The 25,430-nt window shown below is 47.0% G+C and overlaps 1 protein-coding gene across 14 annotated transcripts in view; it reads right to left on the reverse strand.

Moving 5' to 3' along the window:
* Window positions 1–11,516: 11,516 nt before the first annotated feature.
* ROBO3 (roundabout guidance receptor 3) overlaps window positions 11,517–25,430 on the reverse strand; it is a 308,273-nt gene continuing 294,359 nt past the window's right edge. For 4 of the 14 annotated variants that reach the window (XM_048512407.1, XM_048512405.1, XM_048512413.1 and 1 more), the window contains 11 exons: window positions 24,400–24,423; window positions 24,246–24,288; window positions 22,819–22,976; window positions 22,118–22,393; window positions 20,456–20,603; window positions 18,261–18,506; window positions 17,143–17,324; window positions 16,596–16,703; window positions 13,659–13,841; window positions 12,972–13,126; window positions 11,517–12,002 (listed from right to left, as the gene is read on the reverse strand). In XM_048512407.1, coding sequence (XP_048368364.1) covers window positions 11,991–12,002; window positions 12,972–13,126; window positions 13,659–13,841; window positions 16,596–16,703; window positions 17,143–17,324; window positions 18,261–18,506; window positions 20,456–20,603; window positions 22,118–22,393; window positions 22,819–22,976; window positions 24,246–24,288; window positions 24,400–24,423 — 1,535 coding nt within the window. In that variant the 3' untranslated portion in view covers window positions 11,517–11,990. Of the gene's footprint in view, window positions 12,003–12,970; window positions 13,127–13,658; window positions 13,842–16,595; window positions 16,704–17,142; window positions 17,325–18,260; window positions 18,507–20,455; window positions 20,604–22,117; window positions 22,394–22,818; window positions 22,977–24,245; window positions 24,289–24,399; window positions 24,424–25,430 lie in introns of those variants that run through there. The other 10 variants (XM_048512421.1, XM_048512410.1, XM_048512406.1 and 7 more) reach the window with 9 other exon arrangements.

Raw genomic sequence — 25,430 nt, forward strand, 5'->3', positions numbered from 1 at the left:
CAGTTGCTGAAAGCTGAGATGTACAACTGTTTTGTGGAAGTCAATTGAAAAAGAGTGAGTCACTGACGCACCGAGATGGGGATTACCTCTTATGCCTTCTCATTTAAGAGCCGGATATGCGTCATCCATAATAATGCTTGTAAGAACCACTCCTTAGAGTCTATGTATTTTAAAGGCCTCGGTTGCAGAGTCTTCAGAGTTTCTTTGGAACAAAGGGTGCCAGCTTTAATTTTAGAAAAGAAGAAGAAGAAGAAGAGTTTGGATTTATATCCCCCCTTTCTCTCCTGTAGGAGACTCAAAGGGGCTTACAATCTCCTTTCCCTTCCCCCCTCACAACAAACACCCTGTGAGGTGGGTGGGGCTGAGAGAGCTCCGTAGAGCTGTGACTAGCCCAAGGTCACCCAGCCGGCATGTGTGGGAGTGTACAGGCTATTCTGAATTCCCCAGATAAACCTCCACAACTCAAGCGGCAGAGCTGGGAATCAAACCCGGTTCCTCCAGATCAGAGTGCACCTGCTCTTAGCCACTGCTCTTAGCCACTATGCCACTGCAGGGTTTGGGGAACAGGGTTTTGAAAAACACTTTGAGATTCCTCATGGTTGAGAAAAGTGTGATATAATGCCAAACTCCTCCTCCTCCAGATATAAACTGTGATCCAGGCTCCTAAAGATTTCCAGCAGTCTTTTGTAGGAGAAAAATAGAACATTTGCCATAAAAGAGGTTAATGACAGCCAGAGGTGTAGGTCCAGGGGGACAGGTGCATGACACACCTGGGGGCGCCCCTGTGGGGGTGTGGTGGGGCGTTCCGGGGCGGAGGACACACCGGTGCACCGTGTGCTTTCCCCCCTTGCTACGCCTCTGATGACAGCTGCTTACTTCCTGGTACTTCTTGAGTGCCATCCAGTACAAAGTGCCAGCAACAAGACTAATTGCCTCCCTTTCCCCTAGGGATGCCAACCTCCAGGTTGAGCCTGGCATTTTCTGGGGATTACAGGTGATCTTCAGCTATAGAAACCAGTTCCCTTGGAAGAAATGGTAGCTTTGAAGGGTGGGCTGAACGGCATCACATCCTTTGAGCTCCCCCCACCCCACATTCCACCCTTCCTATGGAGTACCCCCAAGTCTCCAGGAATTTCCCAAGTTGGAGTTGGCAACCCTATTGCCAGGCATCTGAAGCAACTTGGCAGCATTCATGACCCTGTCTGGTTTAATCAGGGAACTCCAGAGGGTTTCCTGTTGAAAAGGGAGGGGGCCTAAATAAACACAGACAGCTGCTTAGCAGGGATCTTGAAAACCCAAACCTTTTGTATTCTTTAAGCATGGCTAAGGCCCCACTTCCTCCCCTATATTACATAAACATCCCTTCCATCCAGAACAGAAGCTCAATGCAGCCGGCAGTGATGAGTTTAGCATCTGCCGGCAGGAAGATCTGTGAGCTCGGGAGATCCGACTGTAACTTTGGGACGGCTGCCATAAATGAAGTCACCCACCTCTCTTGCTGAATGTGGGACTAGTCATTTGGGATTCCCCAGCTGGGGCAGGGGAGTGGAGCTAGTCATATAGCCCAGCCAGCTCAGTGATGATGGCAGAGGGTATTGGGACAGAAAGCCTGATTCACGCACACAGAGCCACCAATAGGACTGTGATCCATTCTGCACAAGGCTTTGAAATGTTTGGGACACATTTTAAAAAGAACCGTCTGGGCTTTTTCTCTCCCGCACAGCGTGGGAGAATAAAGTGTTCCAGGCAAAAAAACGTTCTTTTTTCCCCACCCACAATTTCATTTTGTTGCACCCATTCTTTTGTGCTGCTTGCGATTCTCCCTGCCACCCGCCATTTGCAGTATTTTCCCCAGGAATATTTCCTCTGCTGGCATCGCTGCTGGGTGCCTTTTCAGTAAATAAAGTACATGAATGAACTCAGCATCGCCTGCTGATGTCGGCAACGTGTCATTTTTGCATCTTTTGTTTGTTTTCAGGGAAGCAGCTTTGAAGACTAAGTTCACAGAATGAGCATGGCCTCTGCTTAAAAACCTCCAGAGATGGAGACCCCACCAGCTCCTGAGGAAGACTTTCCCACTGAGGAAGCACTCTAGGTTGCCAGGTCTCTTCCAGGCAGCTTTGGATGTTGCTCTATCATTGCATGGCAACACTAATGTGCAACTGGATGGGCTCATCCATACAATAAAATCGAGTCATGAGTGGTTGCACAGTACAATGCAAGGATAGCGCAATGTCCCACTGTGTGTGTCTAAAGCTATTTTTTTTAAATTAAGGAAGCGCTCTGCTTTGAGGAAGGGAACTCCCCCCCCAATGGTGGGATCCAAAAATTTTAGTAACAGGTTCCCATGGTGGTGGGATTCAAACTGTGGCGTAGTGCCAATGGGGCTGGGTGGGGCACAACGGGGGCGTGGCCGGGCATTCCAGGGGCAGAGCATTCCTGGGCAGGGCTGTGGCAAGGACGCAGCCGCTGCGCCAGTCCTTGGGCAGGAAACGAATGCACGCAGGCGCAGGCTGCCACGCACACCGGTGCACCTCCTGCTAGACTGCTTCATGTTCTGCGCGCTACTGCTGAGCGGAGGGGCGTAATTAAGGCAAAAATCACGTAGCAAAATCACCAATTAGTAACCCCCTCTCGGCACACACAAATAATTAGTAACCTACTCTCAGGAACCTGTGAGAACCTGCTGGATCCCACCTCTGCTCCCCCCTCCAAATTTAGGAGCTACCCCTAGGAGAGTAATTGACACATGCGAAAGATGATGGACAATATGGTACCGGTCCCTGTTTTCCAGAAAGAGTTTCTGGGTGATTTTTTTCAATGGAAATCCCAAGTCAGTTGCCAAGTTTCACAAGAAGCCATAGAAGTTGTTTCTAGGTCTGGCTTCTTCAACAGCCAGGGATCCTGCGAGAGCCATGAGAATTTAACCAATTTAAGTTTATAGGTTAGGTTTGCCTGGTAGGGATTTGCAACCTGGGAAGAGTGGGTACGGTGGGTACTAGGATACAGTGACAGCATCCTCTCCTCACCCTGGTATAGTACTGTTAGACAATGAAGTCACCTGTCCTCCCCCTCCCATCCACCATCTTGCCAGGGCTTCCTTCTCCGAGTTACTGACTGCATCAGTGTTTCTTCAGGCAAGCCATTTTCCAGATGACCCACAAGTGTGAAAATCCATCAGCTGGCTCCCAAGGTGAAAGGCAGGATGGGTATGAACTTGGCTAGGCCGTGAGATGAAATCCCACAAGCCACTGTCTGCTGCAGAAGCCACCCCATTGGCTCTAAACGTATGGAAGGAATCAATGAATCATGGGACAGAGACAGAAGTTACAGGCTGGTGAGTCAGTCCGTGCCTTTAAGCTGTTTTGGGCTTGTGGGGATTTTCCCTGGGCAAGTGAATCACATCTGCCTCTTCAGTAAGGAGCAAATGTGTTTGCTATGAGTGAACGTGAGTGTGTGGGGTGTGTGACGGAGAAGCTTAATGGGAATGATTTGGAATGGAAAAATGCAAGCAAAAGTCTTTAGTACCCATGCCTCTATTGCATACAACCTACGTGCTTTTTAGGAACAAATCAGGCAATTTGGCATAATTTTGACAGGCCACAGAAGCTAAGCAGGGTCAGCCCTGATTAGTACCTGGATGGGAGACCAGGATAGCTACACAGAGGCAGACACTGGCAAATTGCCTCTAAACATCTCTTCCCCTGATAACTCTATGGGGTCACCAAACACCGGCTGTGACTGGACAGCAGTTTTAATCACTGGGGCAGTTACGCACTTCTGCTTCTCTCCATGTCTGAAACTGTCTCCCAGGATGCCTCACAATGCCACCTTTCTCTGTTCTCTCAAACCCTTCCAAAAAACACCCCCACCTTCAGCAAACCACCTCAGCCTTGCTAAAAGTAACCCTGAGTATACTGAGTTGAACTGAATATGCATTCTCCCCATTTCCCTTTGCCTCCACCTCTTTCCACTTCCTGTTGCTTTATTTGAGGTGAGGTTCACAAATTCGTTTTGCATGATCTGTCAGAGTTTTGATTATATCCCTCTTCTGTTGTGGATGGTGGTTGGAGTTTTTATGTATCACACACTGGACTGATAAGCCCCACCCACAATACAATACTAGCAACCACATCTTTGCATAACAAGTTCTACCCAAACACTTACTGATTGGTTCCCCACCCTGGGACATGGACAATATATACTCCAAACATTCCCTTCTCTCTGGACACAGTGTGTAACAGACTTCCCTCTGTGATACACCTCTGAAGATGCCAGCACAGATGCAGGCGAAATGTTAGGAGCAAGATCCATGCAGCCCAGAAAACCCACCACAACCAGTTGGATCAGGCCGTGAAAGCCTTCGACAAACCTCCAGAAACCTTTTCTCTAGTCTCAGGAGGAGTCTTCCATTGTCAGCTCTGGACTTCGAAATACATGGAGATTTTGGGAGGAGAGCCTGAGGAGGGTATTGGGAAGGGAGGGTCTTCAGTGGGTATAATGTCGCAGACTCTACCTTCCAAAGCGGCCATTTTCTCCAAGTGAACTGATCTGTGTCGCCTGGGGATCAGTTGTAATCCCAGATTTCCAGCGATCCCCAGGAGGTTGGTAACAATAGTCCAATGTATATGTGGCTTTTCAGAAGAGTGACTTAAGTTGGGGAAAGGCTCCTAAGATCAAAGAAAGGCTTCCAACCTGAGCTAAATATATTTCAAATGAAATAAATAAACTTTGTTAAACAAAGTGGCAAGTCAGTGGTAGGATTCTCCGCAGTACACGTTCATCTGTGTGTGATCATAGCCCTCTACGGATGATTTTGTGCATGCCAAAACAACTTGGCATGGAAGTGGAGCAGGGACCACAAGCAAGGAGACCCTGCTGTTGCTATGAGCTGTGGGCTGGCAAACATGGAGAGTAAATGCCCCAGTGTCCTTCCCAAATTGGGAACACAGTTTTTCTGATGTTCCCAAATCTGGGGTTAGAGACGATGCATACTTCTATGCTTGAAAACTCTTGTGCGCACAAGCTAGTGACCTGTGCACATTGACTTCAGTGCCAATGAGGTCACATGCAGAGGTCTCAAGTGTTAAGTCACCAAATAGTGAAAAATCAAGTCAGCTATCCAAACTGGCTCAAACCTCCAGTGTTGAGATCCAGTTCTGGACTGAGTCCTGGGCACAGACTCCCAGTGCAAACCACAGCGACTGTAACCCTTGGAAAGAAACGTTTCCAATCAGAGCTGATATTTTTTCACAGCCTGAACTAAGCGTTGACTCCTCTCTGTAGATAAAACAATCAAGATTTAGTGTTTGCTCCCTTTCTCTAAGCTGTTAAAATACTTCTGCCACCTATTTCCCATCCCCTCCTCCACCACTGCTTCCCCCCCCTCTCCTGAACAGAAGGGTGTTGTTTGAGCTGTTTTACAAGGCACGTGGCCCCACTTTAGTCCAGCTGTACAAATGTGCAGCCCGGCCAGCAACCAGAGCAACACTGTTGCTGCTTATTACAATGGGACTTGGGAAAATAATTGAACTCATAAATCCTGGGGCTTTCCAAATGCCCTCTTGCAGAATGCGAGAGATCCTTGTTTGTGCTGATGGAAGCTGGGATTATAGAGTTTAAGGCTTTAAAAGCCTTTTGTAGAGCTCTTAAAAGCGTGCTCTTGGCCCTGAAGTCAGGGGTTAGTCCAGTTACAGACTAAGGATGTTGGCCTTCAGAGGGAACCTGGAGATACCCTGAATTACAGCTCATCTCCAGACTACAGAGATCATAGAATCATAGAGTTGGAAGAGCCCACAAGGGCCATCAAGTCCAACCCCTGCAAGGCAGGAACACACAATCAAAGCACTCCTGACAGATGGCCATCCAGCCTCTCTTTAAACACCTCCAAAGAAGGAGACTCCACCACACTCCGAGGTAGTACATTCCACTGCTGAACAGCCCTGAACAGTTTTTCCTGATGTTTAGGTGGAATCTCTTTTCCTTCACCTTGAACCCATTACTCCTGGTCCTAGTCTCAGGAGCAGCAGAAAACAAGCTTGCTCCCTCACCAACATGACATCCCTTCAAATATCTAAACAGGGCTATCATGTCACCTCTTAGCTTTCTCTTCACCAAACTAAGCATCCCCAGCTCCCTCTCTCCTCGTAGGGCATGGATTCCAGACCTTCCACCATTTTGGTTTCTCCTCAGTTCCCTTGGACAAAATGGCTGCTTTGGAGGGTGCACTCTATGTTCCCCACTAAGGTCCCTGTGCTTTCTGGGCTCCCTCCCCAAATCTCCATGTATTTCTCAACCTGGATCTGGCTGGCAACTCTACCTCCTCCCATCCTATTAACCCCCCACAACTGTATTACAGATTCATATTGCTGTAATTGCAACCCCCCCCGTCCCCTCAGTTGTCAACCTTGGCTCCCTCTGTCATCAATAATGCTGTTCTTCACATCTGAGTCATGCCTTCCTTGCTGTAGGAAGTTGACACCGGAAGAGAAGAGAAACTTCCTGTTGATTATGAACTGGGGAGAAGGGAGATTTTTAAAAAGTCCAGTTTGGCCTCCTCCTCCCTTCTCTTTCTGCTCTTGTGGTGCAGTTTTGCTATTGCTGTTCTGTTGCCTTTTTTCTTTTCGTATGCAGTTAACATCCATTTCATTGTGCATTTTACTTGAATTTCATAGGCGTTACGGTCCATCCTTCCCAAATGATAACATAGATCTAATTCAATGCATTAATAATATGCTGAACCACAGCAAAAGGGTGGGGAAAACGCACGCTTGGATGGGCGCGAAGTATTCTAGAGCAAACACTTATCAGGGAGGAATTTGGAAGCCTCCCAGTCCCGTTCTGGCTTGATATACAGAAATCAACAGACGAAGGATTTTATGACTTGGCGAAATGTTCAGAGGATGGGGAAAGGAAGGGAGCCCACTCAGTAATAGCCAGTCCATGCCCTGAAATGCTGGTGGAAAGTGCAATTGACTTAAGATGGCGTGACCCTGTGTGGGATTTACAAATGCAAAGAGACATTCCTGAGAGGTGGCTGGGTTTCACCATGAAGCTTCCTAAATGAATACAGTAGTTGGGGTCCAGGGGCTTTTGACACCCAAGAAACTGGAGGGAGGCAGTCCCCTTGGTATATAAACACTGACATTATCCCCTGCTTGGTGTTGTAGATCTAAATAGTCGAATGGGTTGGTACAGCAGTCTGTTCAGAATGGGGCGATACCCTCACAGGGTGGGGCTGCAACATTTCCCAGTAGGGCCAAATCCTTCCTAGCCAATTCGCAGAGGTTGAGGGAATGAAAACATTATGGATGGTTTTGGTGGGGTGTTTGGTCCTTGCAGAAGTGTATCTAAGGAAAATGTAGCTTGGTGCAAAATCTAAGTTTTCCTTCCCGGTATGGGCGGCCGCCCTCCCCCACCATGACCAAACAACTTTTTTTTTGCACCAGGTCTTGAGGTCAGTGTATGGACCCAGGGGGAAGGAGGGGTATGGGGTGATCCCCCCACCCCCCGGTGACTAAATGGCTGCAGCTCTGCATCCTTGAATGGCTTGGCTGGGAAAGATTCAGCATCTAGGTTGAAGACGACAACCACGCCTGCTTAAAGATCTGCTTAGAGAGCTTATAATTAGGGAGGGGCAGTGGAGCAGTGACAGAGAATCAGCTTTGAATGCAAAAGGTCCCAGGTTCCATTCCTGGCTTCTGCGGTTGAAAGGAGCAGTGCCGTGAAAGGCTTCTGCTGGAACCCCTGCTGAGCTGCTATTAGTTTGAGTGGACTAAATTGACCTTGGTGAACTGATGGTTTGATCCAGTAAAAGGCAGATTCATGTTTTCATAGCAGCTGAAAAAGGGGCTTAATTTAAAACTAAAGCTTCACTTGCAAACATACTTTAAATGGAACAAACGTCCTATCACTAATTAAAAGCTTAATATACTTTTAAAAAGTTGATGCAGTGGCCCAGAGTTCCATCTGAGCCCCACCCCCTGGTTCAGACATCAGCAGCCCTGTTGGGGAGGGTCATCTAGGGGAGGCCCCTTTCGCCTGTGCTTGCCCCTCTGCTTTTTAGAACAGCCTGTCATATAAAATTCAGCTTGTGTAAAATCAAAGATGATTTGCTGCAAATTAAGGAGATGGTGGGAGAAGCGAACAAGCTCTTCTGTTGTTCCCGAAAAGGTGCTCCGACTCTCTCTGCGGCAGCCGGGCCTGAAATGGCATCATGGAGTGTCCTTCACAAACAAGGCGAGTCTGTTCAGCCAACCAGGCCCCTCCTGCATCCAAAAGCAGCCGTCTCTGTCGTTTCCTGAGGAGAATCTCTCCTTGATATATGCACTGCAGCCTCATCCATCAATGGCAGTGCTGGAAGAGGGGGGGGGGCACAGTCCCAGTGGGAGAGTAAATCGCCCAAGTGTTACTTCCCTGAACAAATCAACCCAAGGCTTCCTACATCCTTGCTCTGGCACCGGCTTCCCAAGGTGCCTTTCAGTGACAGGTCCGCCCTGTCAAAACGTCCTTTTCCTGTGCCACAGCATTAGTAGCGGAGGCACGAAGGTCTTCTGTCTCTGGCTCGGTGCCTGGTACAGATGGGCACTCCGTTCTCCTCTCCTCCGGACCCTAATGAAGAACTACAGCACCAGCCTCCCACTGATTTATATTGCTACAACACAAGATGAGCCAGGAGGACACCCTTTCTCTGCCAAGCTGTGTGTGAGCCCAGCCATTACTGTGGGAGCTGCAGAGAACTGGGTAAGCTGAGGTCTGCTTCCACATGGCCCCCCACCTTGTTTCCCACCTTGTTTCCCAGCATCTTCCCATTTTAGGAAGTCACCGGAAGATCTCAGGTAAAGCTACACTCAGGTAAAGGGCACTTATGCCATGACGTACAATAAAAAAAACCCTGTACTTAGGCTCCGCTACTTATACACATTTCTTTAATATAGAACTTAGAAAGTGTAAGCGCAACAGCCAAAATAAAGTACAGGTAGGCACACAAGTCCCACAGTCCGACCAAGTGAGAGGCTCCAACCAAAATCACTGCAAAGTCTCCAGGAGAGCTGGAAACAAGCAAACTTGGAAATGTGGAAATGGTGATAGGCACACAAGTCCCACAGTAAGAGGTTCCAACCGCAGTCAACAAAAAGTCTCCTGAAGAGCTGGTAACAAGCAGACTTAGAAATGTGGAAAAGATAAATACAAATAGGCTCACAAGTCCCACAGCCCAGCTTTCGATAGGTGTCAGGGGATGATGGGAAATGTAGTCCATAACATCTGGAGGGCCGCAAGTTTGACACCTGTGGTACCAACCACTATCATTGCAAAGTATCCAGGAGAGCTGGCAACAAGCAGACATGGAAATCTGCAGTTACCAGCTGTCATGCTTTGGAGAGTGCAGTCACTGTTCTCCATAGGTTCTCTTTCCTGGGAACAAGTCATAAATTCCTCCATTTTCAGGCTGAGAGGAGATGGTTTCACATTACGGAAGCAAAGGGACAAGATGAGATAACCCTTTGCCCTCCTGCCCTTGGGGCTATCCTGAGTTAGGGCTGTAAACGTTTAGGACAAGCCCCTTATCCTGATTGGGGAAAGATGCAGGGCAGCACACTTGGGAACTCAAAGCTGGGAGCAAGAGTTAAAAGATTTATCACACTCTGAAAGGTTTGCAGGTTGAGGACTGGGTGAAAGGGGGAAATGGTCTCCCTTGACCAGCTCCTATTTCAAAGTTCCTCCTTTGCTTCAGTGCATTCCTCAGAATGGAATGTTAAGGTAAAACCCATGACTTTTATAACCTAGATAACATCTTGGGTTTGTTTCTTTGATTAATTTCTACAACATTCCCACTAAGGTTCTTATCCAAGTTTGCTAGGTTTGTATGCTCCTTGTTTTGCTGCTGTTGTGGGTTTTTCGGGTTATGTGACCACGGTCTTGTGGTCTTTGCTCCTAACGTTTCACCCGCATTTGTGGCTGGTATCTTCAGAGGCATATGCAACCGCATTTGTGAACAATCTTCAGAGGCATGTGACACACCGTCTTACTGGAATGCTGCCGAAGCCACAAGAATCTGCAAATCGAAACGCATTAGGAGCAAAAAATTGCCAGACTGCAACCATATGCACCAGCTGGTTGGATTCGGCGCATTTGTATGGCAGTTCCTGCTGAAGTGGTGCAAACCCACTGAATCCCACCACTGTACATGGCCTGGGAAACCCATCAGTCGAAAATGTATTGTCAAAAAGGCTTTCCGGAATCGCGGGTGCTGTGTGTGGTTTTCGGTTGCAGCCCTTCAATACGTCATTCTGGCAATGCATTCTCCTTCGGTTGTTTATACCATCTGTGGCTGGCATTTTCAGAGGAATAACCGGTTTCTGCTGAAAAGATGCCAGCCACAGATGCGAACCGTCAATGCTCGGATCCAACCCTTGCACATGGCCTGGAAAACCCACCTATCAATCATTAATGACTGGTAAAGAGCTTTCCGCAGGCGGTCGCTGGAGTGCTGTGGTTTAAGATAGCCTTCATTTGATGTTCTGGCAGCATTCTCTCTGGCGGGTTTAGCGCATCATCTGTGGCTCTTCGAGAGTAGGGATCTCTGAAGGTGCAGCCACAGATGTAATCAGGAAAAAAATAACTGCATGCGAAGCTCCCCAGCTATAATCGTTGATTCACCGACAGAAAGCCTTTGACAATACAACGTATTTTTTCTTATGCCAAGTGACGGGTGTTACCTTTGTTGCATGAGACCACTGGAGAGTTGATGCTAGTTACAGGTCACAGTATTGAGCTAGAAGGAAGAATGGATTGATTCAGCAGAAGGTAGCAGCTTGGTATGTGCGCGGGTGGAAACAGACTGAGGACTGACTGAGCTGCTTAATTAAGCTGCATCTGCGCAGCTTAATTAAGCTGAGGACTGACTGAGCTGCATCTGCGCAGCATAGGATGTTGTAGCAATTCAGCAGTTGTTCACAAACAGATTATCCTATGCAGGCAAGACAATCCACTCGTGAACAATTGTTCCAGGTCCAACGACTGCACAGTGCGGAAACATGTTTGTATGCGGTTCGGTCAGAGGATTTCAACTGATAGTTCAAGATTCACAACTGCAGTTTGATCTAAAGCAGAGCTCACTAACAATGCTACCACATTACACTGATATACTGGAAAATTAAAGTGAAAAGATGGATCTGGGGACTATGGAGGACTAAGTGTAGGAATAGCAGTCTTTCAACGCAACTATGTTAGCAATAAAGAGCTTCCCCAATTAGAAGTGATTGCCAGCTATAACAACACACGGCCTGCTCATTCAGTAAGCTGGTGGTCTAAATTAATCATTTCCTTGTCTGACCTTTCCTACCCATGTGGCATTACATTTTCAAAGCTGGACGCAATTGGCAGCTTCTGAGGTTAACACACGGGTCTTTTTTCAATGGGCTCTGCTCTAAATCCTTTTTTGTGTGTGCATTCCAGGATTCCACAAAAGGCCGAGTTTGAAACACTGGAAAGAAAGCGAAGAAAGGCCAGAAAGATCCAGGTTAACAAACAGCTTTATTGGTCATTTTACAAAAGGGTTTGAGATCTACCAAAGAAACACCTGCTGCTCCCTGCCTCGGGGCGGACAAAGGCGGAGCGCCTGGGCAGTATTGGAGCGTATGCTTAGGCGGCTGGCCTGCTCTTGGTGCCCATCCGGTGTGGGCTGACCCCAGTCAAACCCCCTTCCCCTGCCACCATCTCCCATCCCCCCTCCCACTGGGCACAATCCCTCCACTTGCAAAAATGCCAACATTTTTCCAAAAACAGGCCCACAGGCTCGGACATCCCTTTTTCCTGGTTCATAAATACAGCTTCCTCGGCTCCTGAGAGCAAAGGTATTTACAAGGGGCCAGGCCATGCGGCTCCTTTCGGAAGGTTATAAATTAGTAGCACGAGAACCCCCCCAGCCCAAAGTCCACCGTGTGCCGGGTCTGTAGGCCTTGCTCGGCTCATGCCGACTCCGTTTGGTTTCATCTCTTTTCCTGAAAACACAGAAAAGGGGGAAACGTGGTCAGTGGGAGCTGGCTGCTGATCCTCACTTCCTCCTAACACTCTAACCAACATTATCTATTGGACTCTTGGTGTAGGTACCAACTCTGGGTTAGGAAATTCCTGGAGATTTGGGGCGGAGTCTGGGGGTAGGAGAGATCTCAGCTGGGTGTAAATGTCATGCAGTCCAAAGCAGTTATTTTCTCCAGGGAGTTGATGTCTGTAATCTGGAGATCTCTATGCTCCACTATCTCTTCATGTTTATTGCAGAGCATCTTGTCTGTCTCATAAAGCACATTCCATTTTAAAATTGTGGTGGGGAAAGTGACATGTGAAGGCACCCGAGAGAAGGCAATAATGCCTCAATGCAGTGGCGTATCTGCAATGGGAATGGGGGGAAATGTCCCCAGGTGCAATGGTGGGGGGGGGCAAAATTGCCCCCCCCTCCCCTGCACTGACACAGCTTGGAAGCAGGCTGGCTCCTGGGCTTGTTGGAGCTGCTCCCCTGACCTCCCTGCATGCCGCCTCCTGCCTCCCAGGCCCTCATGGGGACAGGCAGGATCCGAGGACGGCCTGGGGCAGAGAGGTGGCATGCTCCCAAAGAAACTGAGAGGGCTGCAGGGAGGCAGGGGGCGCATGGGGCAGGTGTTGTCCCCAGGAGCCATTTTCCCCAATACGCCTCTGTTTCAGTGAGGAAACTTTTCTAGAGGATTGCTAAGGCTGATTGGGGTTGAGTCAGCAATTTATTTCTCAATTCTAGTACCAGTCCAGAGATACAGGTCCAGAATCTTTGCCTCCCAGAAAATTCAATGTGTTCCCCAGACCTTTTAGCCATCTGACCCTGTTACCTTCTGCTCAGCCACCTACAGTTCCCCCACGCCCAACCGTATCCCTGAGCTGGGCTCTTCTACTCCCCACCCAGGCCTGTAATGACAAAAGGATAAAGAAGCACTGAAACTCACTTCGCTGCGATCCCCTGTTGTCCGGCTGCGTCCTGACCCGTGACCTCTAGATCCTGTTGACCCCCTGGAAGAAGAGCTTCCTGTTGTGGAGCAATTGCTTGACACTTGGCTTCGGGAGAGAAAGCTGGGCTTGCTGTACGGGATGATTTCCTCCTCTAGCAGGAAAAGAAAAAGAAAAAAAGCAGGACGTTGATGCGGCATGCTCGGGCTTTGCATATAATTTGCTGCTATTGACACTCAGCACACCCTGCACATTGGCAACAGAATGACAAGGCAAGATTCTGAATTTAGGGAAGAAGAAGAAGAGTTTGGATTTATACCCCCTCTTTCTCTCCTGTAAAGAGACTCAAAGGGGCTTACAACCTCCTTTCCCTTTCCCCCCACAACAAACACCTTGTGAGGTGGGTGGGGCTGAGAGAACACCGAAGAACTGCAACTAGCCCAGGGTCACCCAGCTGGCATGCGCTGAAGTGCACAGGCTAATCTAGTTCCCCAGATAAGCCTTCACAGCTCAAGTGGCAGAGCAGGGAATCAAATCCAGTTCTCCAGATTAGAGTGCACCTGCTCTTAACCACTACGCCACTGCTGCTCACAGTGATAGGTAGGTGCTGGGGAATCTCCACTCCAGCCCACTATGCAACCTGGCTGCTAGATCTCAACGTAGAACCTGATTTCCAGCAGCATTACCGTCTCGGTGGTGATGGTAGTGCTGTCCTGGCACTGTGCGAGGAGTGACCTTCCGCTCCATGACTGAGGCACCATTCAGGTCCTTCTCCAGAGAGGAGGTGTTGCAGGCCAGTCGCGTTGTACTGTCCGGAACTGGACAGGTGAGGTCTTCTGCAGGAGGTGGCAAGGGAGGTGGTGGGAGATCTGCAACCGGAGGAACAGGTGAAGGAACCCCACCGCTCCCATTCTCCCTAGGCCCTCTTTCAGATTCCATGCACATCCGACATTTCGCAAGCACATATTCATAGTCATAAGAAAGCCGGAGACTTAGATAAAAACATATGAACCTGCACAGTTAACTGCTCCTTGAAAGGCAAGGTGTTTAGCTGCGTGGTACAGGGCCTTTTGGGTGGTGGTATGCTAACTATGGAACAGCATTCACAAGCATATCTGTCAGGCATCTATAATGCTGTCTTTTAGGCATGACTTAGAACCATGGTCCTCCCATGGCCAATTGGCCATGCTGGCAGGGGCTGATGGGAATTGTAGTCCATAACATCTAGAGTGCCAAAGGTTCGCCACCACTGACTTAGAACCTTTAAGAAAAAAAAACATTTCCCCAAGCTTTTGACAATATCTGATTTGTGATGATCCCCCATTATAAGAAGAAGAGTTGGTATTTATGCACTGCATTTCTCTATCTTAAGGAGTCTCAAAGCAGCTTATATTCACCTTCCCATCCCCTCCCCATAACAGACGTCTTGTGAGGTAGGTGAGGCTGAAAGAATTCTGAGAGAACTGTGACTGGCCCAAGGTCACCCAGCAGGCTTTTTGTGGAGAAGCGGGGAAGACAAACCCCTCATCAGAGTCCGTCACTCTTAACCACTACACCACACTGGCTCTCAAATTATCTATTTGCTGTTCATTGGCAGCATCTGTCATTTTTGACAGATCTGTCATTTTTGTTGCTCCATATGAAGCGGTTGTTGCAAACCACCTGGGTGGAAAAACAGGATACAAACTTTATGAACCAATCAATGAAAGCAAGAGATTCTCAAAAAAAGGGATTTTGCACAAATGTATTAGATTCTAGTGATAGGCAATCAAGGAGATGAAGAAGTTGCTTTGCTAGGCACACCAGTGCGTGAGCTTGAATCGAAGTTGCAAGAGTGGTACAGTTAGGCACTGCAGTACAGAACGCTTTCCGAATGTATCAGCAACTCCTCCGCAAACACATCAAGCAGAGGCACAGGTGTGCTGCTTGAAGTGGTGGGATTCAAAGGCTATCAGTGTGGCGTAGTGGCTACTGCATCAGACTAGGATATGGGAGACCCAAGCTCTAATCCCTTAAACCAGTCAGTCTTGGCCTGACCTACCTCACAGGCTAGTTGTGAGGATAAAATGGAGAACAACATCAGCCACTTTGGATCCCCTGCTGGGGAGGAAATGTAGTACTACATAAATGCCGAAAAAAAACAAGGAAGGTAGTTCAGCAACAAGTAATGGCTCAGTGGTAGAACATCCGCTTGGCATGCAAAAGGTCCCTGGTTCAATTCCCCAGCATCTCCAGCTAAAATGATCCCATTGGAGCTCATGTGAAAGACCTCTGCCTGAGACCCTGGAGTGTCACTGCCAGTCTGAGTAGAAAACACTGGTGAGGGGCCAAGAGTCTGACTCAGCAGAAGACAGCTACATGTGTCCTCGTGGCGTCCATTCAGCAAATGCAGCATGAACTGTCATTATATGTGGCATTTCAGGATATGACCCTTCGAGGTAGAGGATGCAAGTCAAGGGATGTAACTCTTTCCCATTAGGCTTACCAGCCGCTTTCTCAGCAGGCTTTCTGGGCACAGTCATTTAGTAGGCTCTTGATATATGTGCATAGAACTGAAGGCTCGGATCCCATGCTGGATTACCAGATTTTATCTGGGATATTCACTGACTTGTTCCGTCTTATCGACAGTGAGTTGTATGTACGCATGTCCTACAAAAATGATGCATCCACAGGTGGTCCTCTGATAACCTCGGAAGCAGGCCAGGAATGGTGGGTGGACAAAGGCACAGCATTCAAACCTAGGCCAGAGATTCTGCTGCAACTATCAAGAAACCATTTCTGGAAGGACAGAAAGGGACAGACTTCTCTAGAGTCCTCATGAAGATATGCAGCTGCCTCCTATTCGAACTACCTCTTACCACGTCATCTGTGTTCATTTTAAAAGCCTTTTGTTTTCTTTTCTAAATAAAGATGAGAACAGCATGGGAAAAGAGGAGTTTTGAAATCCTTTCCTCCCCTGCTGTTTTTTTGCTGAAAGAAACCAACAACACCAAAGTTGGTTGTAACCCCGCAGGGGTTAAAAAGGGTACCCCAGTGAGGGTAAAAGCAGTTTTGGATAACATTTCCAAGTGGAAAAGCAGCGGGTAGGAAAGAGATAAAGACCCCCCCCCCTTGCCACATATTGCTCTTCTTGAAAAAGTAACCCCAGCAGCTGCATTTGGAAAATGAGCATGGAAGACAACATCATGTATTGTTGAACCCTATTTCAGAGGATTGACCCTTTGACCTCAATACTGCCTGCTCAGACATGAACAACTCTCCATAGTTTTTGGCAGATAAAAGTCTTCCCCAAAATCTGCCCCTGAAATAATTTAATCAGAAACTGAAACAGGTGGAAAATATATGTGTGGAAAATATATGTTGCCTGCTTCAACAGTACTTGGGAATACAATCCTCTTTCTAGTCCATCTTGTTCATTATTGTTTCCTCTGGCTCTCCAGTGTTTTAGGTCTTTCACAACATCTGCCACCAGAGATCCAGAGGCTGACCCAACAGGCAATCAAAGCATGTATTCCACTACTGGGCCCTGAATATGGCACTTCTGGGCCGAGGCTACAGCTCTGCAAGTGGGTCTGTGTAGAAAGAGAGAATGTCTTTGGAACCTGAGAGAGATGCACACTCACCTCCCTGTTTCTTCTCTCGACGGTAGTGGCTAGACTTGGATTTCTTCTTGCCTTTTGCTTTCTGCCCTGGAGGGAGAGGCATGTCTCCTGGGCTGGGCTGAGGTTTTCCTGTCAGCAAAAGCCGGCATCAAAGTCAAATCCTCAGCCAGCAAGTTGGCCTTTTCCCACCCAATCTCAGCGCTGGTACAGCCCACCGAGGACTTGAACCCAGAGGCAGTGCCCAGCTTGACCTAGCATTGCTAGCTAGCGAATCACATTGGATGACTAAGAGTCAAACAATGAGGGAGTGCCTTTGGAGTGCCCAAGAATGCTCAGAACCATTTTCTCTTGAAGCAAATACAGGTGAGAGAGGGGAAACTGGCACCTTCCAATCATGTTTCTACAACCATAAGTGCAGAAGGTGGGTCACAGGGGAAGCCCTCTAAAATCTGGCATTAGAAGAATGTGACCTCTCTGCTGAGCTGCTTGGGGATGCCAAAGACCAGCTAGTCCTTTCACATTCCTGTTCCTCAGATGTCCCATTGCCCTTTGGAGGAGGGGCACCCACCTATTCCTGGGGAGTCAACATTCTCGGCACTGTGTGCTGGAGTCTGGCTCAGGTTACGTCGATGACCTTGCTTGGGAGCGCTGCCTTCGGGTCCCTCTTCGAGCACATTTAGGTTTGGGTTGGACTGAGTCAAGGGAGGACTCAAGGCCCTGGGTGAAGGCCCCGAGCCATTGGGTAACCGCCTTGAAAGCAAGGAGCACAAGAGTTAAAGAGGATGGAGTGAACAGATGGTAACAGCGCTGTGGCATGATCAACCACTTGTAGGGTTTTTTAATGTTCTGCGCTCAAAATCAATTAACAGTGGAGATGGAGTCTCCAACCCATTAAATGACAGTGTAAGTAGCTTCCAACCCACCACAATTTTCACAAAGACTACGGACAAGTTGTTTGCAAAACTTAAAACATAACTGAGATTCTTAGGATCCTGAAGTCTCAGTAAAAAGTTCTGCCTTTGCTTGGGGCAGGGGTGTCCAACTCTGGTGCCCCAGATGTTCATGGACAATGATTCCCATCAGCCCCTGCCAGCATGGCCAATTGGGGACTGATGGGAATCGTAGTCCATGAACATCTGGGGTGCAAGAGTTGGACACCTCTGGCATGGGGGAACTTCAGAATATGTACAACCTTGGGTGGGTCCTATATTGGCATGCCTGATGCCTTCCAGTCTATCACCTATCTATGACAAAGCATTCTCACCATCCATGATGCCAGACATAGGCACTTAGCCATTAGTAGTTCTGATTTTGTAGATGATCTGTAAATTAAGCGGTTGGGATAGGAGTGGGGGAAAGTATGCTAACAATGGTAGATCAACCCAGCAACTATTTGAAGCTCTCTATCAGTTTCATGAAATCATTCCTGCGGTAGCTTTATTGTTAGGGATATGGATCATTATTACTGAACCATTGGGACTGCACAGGAGAGTCCTAGCAGAGCTCTATGATTATAGGTAGAAACTAAAGACCAAAACTGCACAGGAGAATGGAGGTGCCTCAGGGTTGCATGTGCTTGAGCGGAAGACCCACACTTTGTAGGGCATAATTAGAGGTACGTGTGGAGCCTATGAGAAAGCATCATGGAGCTACATTGCATGCTTCATAAGTACAAGCGATTCCTACCTGGGCAGGTGTGGAATCTCAAAGTGGTGTAGCCTGGGGATGTCCTCAGATGTTTTCATCTCATCTCGGGGCGAGGGGGTCAACGTGGCTGTGGACTGCTGCCCATAGGAATTAGCGGGAGAAGAGGCATCTCCACGAGGTGGGGGAGGAGGACACTCCTCTTCCTGGATGTTCTCCATCAGGTACGTCCTCTCTGGCAGGGGTGGGCACCACTCCTCTACCCCTGAACTACAAACAGGGAGTGAACTAGACAATTTGGCCGGGATGTATGAGGTTCTCAAACATCCTATTGGAACACGTTCCCTTCAAGTGCTATAGGGACGTTTAAACCCTAGTTAAGACTTCTCTGGCAGTATTTCATTCCTACTTAGATTACTGATGCCATTTGCCTTCCTTGGTCTTGACCTACTCTTAGATGCTACCAAATATATCCAGGATACTTGAAGACAGAAAAGGGACATATTTTTTTTTCTAAAACATTATTTCCTACTCAGAATGCAGAGTGCCCAGCAGTTGGCATCAAAGTGGATTTCAAACTAGGGTTTGTACATGCACTGTTAACCACAGTTGGTATTCATTGTGGTTTGTCCTGATGGTTGGCTGAATTCACAAACTGACGTTTGTTGAGCTGCACCATAAGTTGTGTTTGCCTGCCCGCAAAGACAGCCATATAGGATGCCTTTCATAGCAGGAGGGGGAACAGATGAAAGCAGCACAGAAACGTACACAATCAGGGGTTCTTACATCTGGTAGGTTAAATGGAGATGGTGCAGAAAGGTTGATTTCAGCAAGCAACATTTTATTGTGACATCTGAACGCAGTCCTGGTGTCTTTTTATTGTTTAGAATACAACCAACTGATCAATTCTTAGGATGGCTGCTTGCCATTTTCAGATTCAGGGGCAAATAAGAAGGGTGGCCATTTTTTAATTTACTTGTTTGAAATATTTACATTCCACCATTCCACAGTCAACCAGCTAAGTGTATTTAAAATGAAACTCTGAACAAAGATATAATACACAGTCATTTTAGATGTCAAAGTGGTAAATAAAACAGCAGCAAGCTAATTAGAGTGCAAAATATCAAACCAGCAGAACAGCCTTCAAGCCACCTCACTGCAAAATTCTTTCAAAATAAACTGGGCTAAACCAAAAGGAGCACAGAGCAGGCATCCACCAAATGTCTCTAAGAAGGCTGTTCCACAGCTTGGGCACCACCACAGAGAAGGCTCTGTCCATTTTAGCTACTGGCTTATCCTCCAAAGCACAGGGAAACTGGAGCTAAGCAAATCCAAACTTAGATTTGATACAGAGTTTTCAGCTAAGAAGAGGCTTAAGTGGCTCTGATCCTGACTGGATCTTAGATATGGTTCCAGACAGCTCAGAGCCTTTTGAATTATTGTTTTTTGAAAGTTGATGGCAGTGTGACTGGGGCTGCAATTTGAAATGGAAAGGGTATGAAGGAAGACTTGCTTCCCTTAGTCCTTTTCTCACTGAAATATCACCTCCCCTCAGCCACTTTGGAGTGGAAAAAAATACAAATACTTGAAAGTATACTTGATGTCTACAATTCAGTTAAAAATGAACATTAAAAGAATGATGGCAACCACATAGAATATGAAGCTCTCTTCTGGAACTCAAATGCAACTTGGGTAGATTGAAAAGAAATTTACATGAGAGTATCTAACTAGCCACACTTTTATCTCAGAAGTGAGCTAAAATATTTAAATAACTTCAATAAATGGAAAAATAATACTTTGCTGTAAAGCCAATGTAAGCCGAACCTTAAATTTGATTAATGGTGAGCGTATGAAGAAATGAAGCTGCCATATACCGAGTCAGACTTCTGGTCTATCAAGGTCTTTGTTTATTCCAGGGGTCTGCAACCTGCGGCTCTCTAGATATTAATGGACTACAATTCCCATCAGCCCCTCCCAGCATGGCCAATTGGCCATGCTGGCAGAAACTTGATGAAATTTCGATCCATGAAGGCGTCTGGAGAGTCGCCCGAGTTGCACCTGTTTCAATCTAACTTGGCAGGAAGTGAAACTTTTGCAGGGTTTCAGGTGGAAGTCTTTCACATCACCTGGTTCCTGACCCTTTTAACTGGGCACAACATCAGATGCCACTTTTTATCAACGAGTGAAACATTGCAAGGAAAGGCAGGGACATTTCATGTCCTTCCTAGGATATCTACCTGACTTCTAGGTCCTCCTGATCCTCATCTTCTTCCGCATACTGACTCAGTTCACTAGCAGAAGGCGGTGGAGGGAGCACTTCGGTCCAGTTCAAGGATGGTGTCTTCACCGGCTTTCCCATCAACTTCTGTTTCCCAGGCTTAGAAACTAGAGAAAGGAATAAAAGCCAGAGTGGGGACCCACAAACTCACCCAAGGATGAAGAGCAGGAAGTCTTGCATGTTTGGTGAGTCATGAAGAGGTCACAACCTGACCTTTTGCAACTCAAGGATGTGTGTACAATACTGTGTGTACAGTACAGCTTAGTTATGACAACCCAGTAGGGTTTTCAAGGCAACAGAGGTGGTTTGCCACTGCCTGCCTTTATGTAGCAACCCAGGACTTCCTGGGAGGTCTCCCAACCAAGTACTAGCAAGTACTGTCCCTGCTTAGCTTCTGAGATCTGAGGCTAGTCTGGGCTTCCCAGGACAGGGATTTATATCTTAAACACCTCCAAAAATTCAACGCGCTCAATTGTGGCCATTCTTCACTCTGAATTTGATTTATGACTCCTGTGTCTGAAACAGAATTTTCTATATTGCAGGAAAAAAATGTCCAGATGATGAAGCCACTTGAAGGTACATGAGCAGCTATCCCCAGCAATGCAAGACTTGCCCAATCTCCATTGTTGCTTTTAATACTCAGAAATACCACTTCATGCCCCTCCTCTGAAACTCACTCTTTTTATACAGCCTTTATTTAACCTGACAGTCTCCAAAAGGCTGTTGGTCTATATGTAACTGCAATTTCTCCCATATATTCTTTGTTGCTCTGGCCTCTCCCCTCCTCCCACTATCTAAATTATAACATGCCTTGGGAAGGGACCAGTCTTCATTATTAGCACTGCTCAGGAAAGCACCGTCTGCAGGACAGATGTGTTATATTAACAACAGCAGCAACAGCACTGGCAAGAACTTGAGATTGATGGAGAGGCTTTAATATCACACCCCCCAACTAGCTGTTGCATCTTCAAAAGACAAGTCAAGTATACCATTCCATGTGGTCTGGCTCAACCACCTTAGTCAGTCTCACCCACAGTTTCACCCACAGTGCAGTTCTAAAGACAGCTACACCCTTCTAAATCCATTGAAGTCTATGGACTTAGAAGACTGCAATTCTGCACTAAACTTAGCAGCAAACCAGTAAAGCTTAGTAGCAAACTTCTGGAAGGGAGGGGCCATTTCCCATGACCTCGCTGTGAGTGGTGGAGCACTATTCAAAGGGCCACACCTAAGAAGATTTCTCCTTTGGGTTCCTAACTTTGGGGAAGAGGCAGGGACAAGGGTGCTACCTTATGACAGTAGTATTTTAGATTTGATATCTATAAAAAGCTTTTCTTTTGCACGGCTGCTTTCAACTCCTTCCTGACCATTTAATGAGTCAAACAGTGAGGTCTTTGGGGCCAGACAAGTTTGAGTTTGGAAAGACTGTGAGAAGTTGGCCTGAACCCACAAGATACAGATGGATATAAAAGGAATCAATACATAAAGCCTTGGACTTTCTGTAGACTAGAGGAATCCTCAATAGGGATTTTCTTCTCTCCCTAGATGACACCACTGAAACTTGAAAATACATATCTGTGGAGAGAAGAAGAAGTCCCTCCGGTATGCTCAAGATCCCTACCGCTCTCAGCCCTGCCCCGCTCGGGCTGAGCATACTGGATGCTGGAGATTCCCGGAGGGGCGTTCCACTGGCTCTCCTCTTCGTCAGGCGAATGTAAATGTGTTGCCCCATACGGTACTACAGGTGTCGTGGCATAAGGCGTGGTGTGCTGGGAAAATGCCCCATTGAATGTCCTCATGTCATCACTGGCAGGGTCAATGGTGCTGTAAATGGGCCCATCAGATACTCCCGTTCCAAATTTCTCGGTCTGTGCGATGTAGTTGGAAATGCCGGCATCTGCAGAGAAGGAGACGCACAAACGACCTCGTTGATACCAGGGGCTTCTGGTCGAGTTGCAGTAGATTCTGCAGCTCTTCGACTCTAAGCTTCTCCGGCACTTGTGGGCTTCGGGAACTGCCTCTAATCCAGGCTCAGGGTCTGTCTGAGCAATTTAATTGAAATCCCCTCTTCTTTGACATAAACTTGGGCTTAGCTCATCTCCTGGAAGGTCGTGGCCCAGAAAGCCTGCTTTTGGAAGCTTCAGCAGCTTCCTCATTTGGGCAGACTAAGGCTAAGCCTCTTGCTTTAACCTGCGCACCATCCGCATAAAGCTCTATCTGCCTCATTTGCTGGTCTATACTGGCCTTGCTGTCAGAAGGGCTTTGCTGTTTCTCAGTCCGATCATCCCAGCACTCCACCAACCCAAGCAGCGTGACACTTACCATTATAATATCTTTCTGTGGCGTTGTGGTTTCCTGTGCAGCAGGCCACTCCGGGTTCCTTTGCCTTCCCGTTACGGAGCAGATTTGGGGCCGGCCATGAGTCTGCCAGCCATGGATAGCTGGAGTTACTCGAGGCCATGGCCAGCATACCAGGCCTGCTGGATGAAAGAAACAAGGGTGGTGGATGTTTGGTGCTTTAATTAGAATAATAATGATAATAATTTGGATTTATACCCCACATTTCTCAACTGAAAGGAGTCTCAAAGGGGTTTACAAGCTCCTTTCCCTTCCTCTCCCCACAACAGACACCTTGTGAAGTAGGTAGGGCTGAGAGAATTCCGAAGAACTGTGACTAGCTCAAGGTCACCCAACAGGAATGCGGAAACACATCTGGTTCTCCAGATTAGAATCCACCGCTCTTAACAACTACACCATGCTGGCTCTCACTGACACACAATTAGCACTGTCATGTGATTAAAGAAAGCCTGAATGTTGAATTGTATGAAGCCTAGTGTCCACAATACAGTTTACCATGTGATGTCTGCCATGAGTACTTGCCGTGAGAACTGATCATGCAAATGTAATCTTCACTGTATAGTGTAAAGTTTTTTTCTTTTAATCATATTTTAAATAATTTAAAACTTCATTAATGAAACAAAAAAAATCAAAACTGAAAAACTGAACAGAATACAAATATAGTACCTTATCCTGACTGGGCAAGTACATTAGAAAGATTTCAAATTTAGAGGCATATGGAATATTACGTCTAATATTGTTATTAAAAGAAACGAAGAGGTTTTTTTGAAGAAAAAGAAAAGAGAAGGAAAGAAGAAAAGTTAAAAGGTTCCAAGATATCAGTAAGTATAAAAAGATTCCGACTATAGAAGGGAGAATGAATTGAGTTTTTGGTCTTATATCTTGTCTAACTGAATTTCAGAAATATTACTCTATTTTTTAAATCATATTTTGATGCTGTCTGCCTTGGAGCATTGGTAGGATCCTTATCTTGTAGGGCTCAGATAATTTTTGCAAATAAATAAATGTATCACTCATTGCTAGCTTTCTGCAGGAAGTTGCAGAAGTCAGAACTTTTATTTATTTATTTTATTTATTTATTAAATTTATAGGCCGCCTCATCCGCCTCATCCCTGAACTTTGAAGGAGAACAAGGCACATGGAGGACTAGCAAGTCTCCATTCTTTGGGACAATTTGGAATCAGAACTCAGTGCTGGAAGACATCAAAAACCTGGTTCCCTCGGATTATAATGCAAACATTTAGAATGCCACAGGCTATAAAGACAGGAAATCACCACCCAATCATCTACCTGCTAAATCAGTGCCAAGAAACCACTGAATGGAATGTTGGGGGAGAAGGAAGGAAGGAAAGTGGGAATCATCAACGCCACATTCCGGTCTTTGCACTCACCTGCCACTGCCCCGTGCCGGTCCATCCGCATGGGGGAAAGAGACTGAAAAAGAGGGGACCACATAGTCAGGGATGTCTCCTTGGAAAGCAAGATGTGGCTCAGGTTGGCGATGCAGGGAAAAGCAATGTGATGGAGATGGAGGAAAAGCCTTACCTGCTGGCGTGTAGGCAAAGGAGGCTGCAAAGAGAAGCAGACAGTAAGCAAGGCACAGTTGTGATAGGCAGGGTCGGGTGGTGGAAAAGGAGCAGCTGCAGGTTGAACGTTTCATGGGAAAGGGGGAGGGGGTAGCATCTAACACATGTCACTGCTCTGCCATGCCAAGACATGTATGTGTTTTGCAGTTTTTCATTGTTTCCTCCAGGTGCCCAGGGCAGTGTGCCTTCCCCGTTTTATCCTTACAGCAGCCCTAAGAAGTTGGTCAAGGGGGAAGAGACACAGACTGGCCCCAAGTCACCCACTGAGTTTCATGGAAGGAGGGGGAATTGAACCTGGGTCTCTCAGGCACAAGCCTGACATTCCAGCCTCCCAAGAACCCTTGTGAAGTGAGTTAGTAACATTCCCATTTTTCAGACAGTCAACAGAGGCTGGGAAGCAATGGAAACAGACCATGCCGATTAAAGCTAATATGTTTAAATTAGTCCAAGTTGCGCATTAATCTGGTCACATAACTCTGCCCCCGCCATTTTGAAAACTGCATCGGTCCATTTAACTTTTTTTTGTTTTTTAGTGGCAGCAGCTGGGAACAAGGAGGAATTATAGAAGTGCTAGGAGCACAAAATAAGGGAACGGGAGCTGTATTAGGTGACAAAAATCCCACCGTGAAGTCTAAAAAGTTGTTCTTCAAAACAAAAACTGATTGATTGTGTGCATTCTGCAGAAAGACAAAATATTTTGCCACGTGCAATGTGAATATTCTTTATATATTTCCTTGCTTCCAACCTGAGGCATGTTCTACCAGAAACATATCACACAGAATTCAGCTCCCAATCATTTCAGTGGATCCTGTGCACAAAACCCCTGCCCTTCCTTGATAATAGACGCCAAATCTACAAGGAGCTCACAAAACATTCTGCATTGAAGGAATTCTGCCACTCTTCCCTCACCAGGTTCCCATATAAATTGATTGACATTCTACCCTGCATGGTAATACTTCATAGACAGCCCAACCTCACCTTCCTCCAGAC

The sequence above is a fragment of the Sphaerodactylus townsendi genome, linkage group LG12, assembly GCF_021028975.2.
Source record: "Sphaerodactylus townsendi isolate TG3544 linkage group LG12, MPM_Stown_v2.3, whole genome shotgun sequence".
NCBI lineage: Eukaryota > Metazoa > Chordata > Lepidosauria > Squamata > Sphaerodactylidae > Sphaerodactylus > Sphaerodactylus townsendi.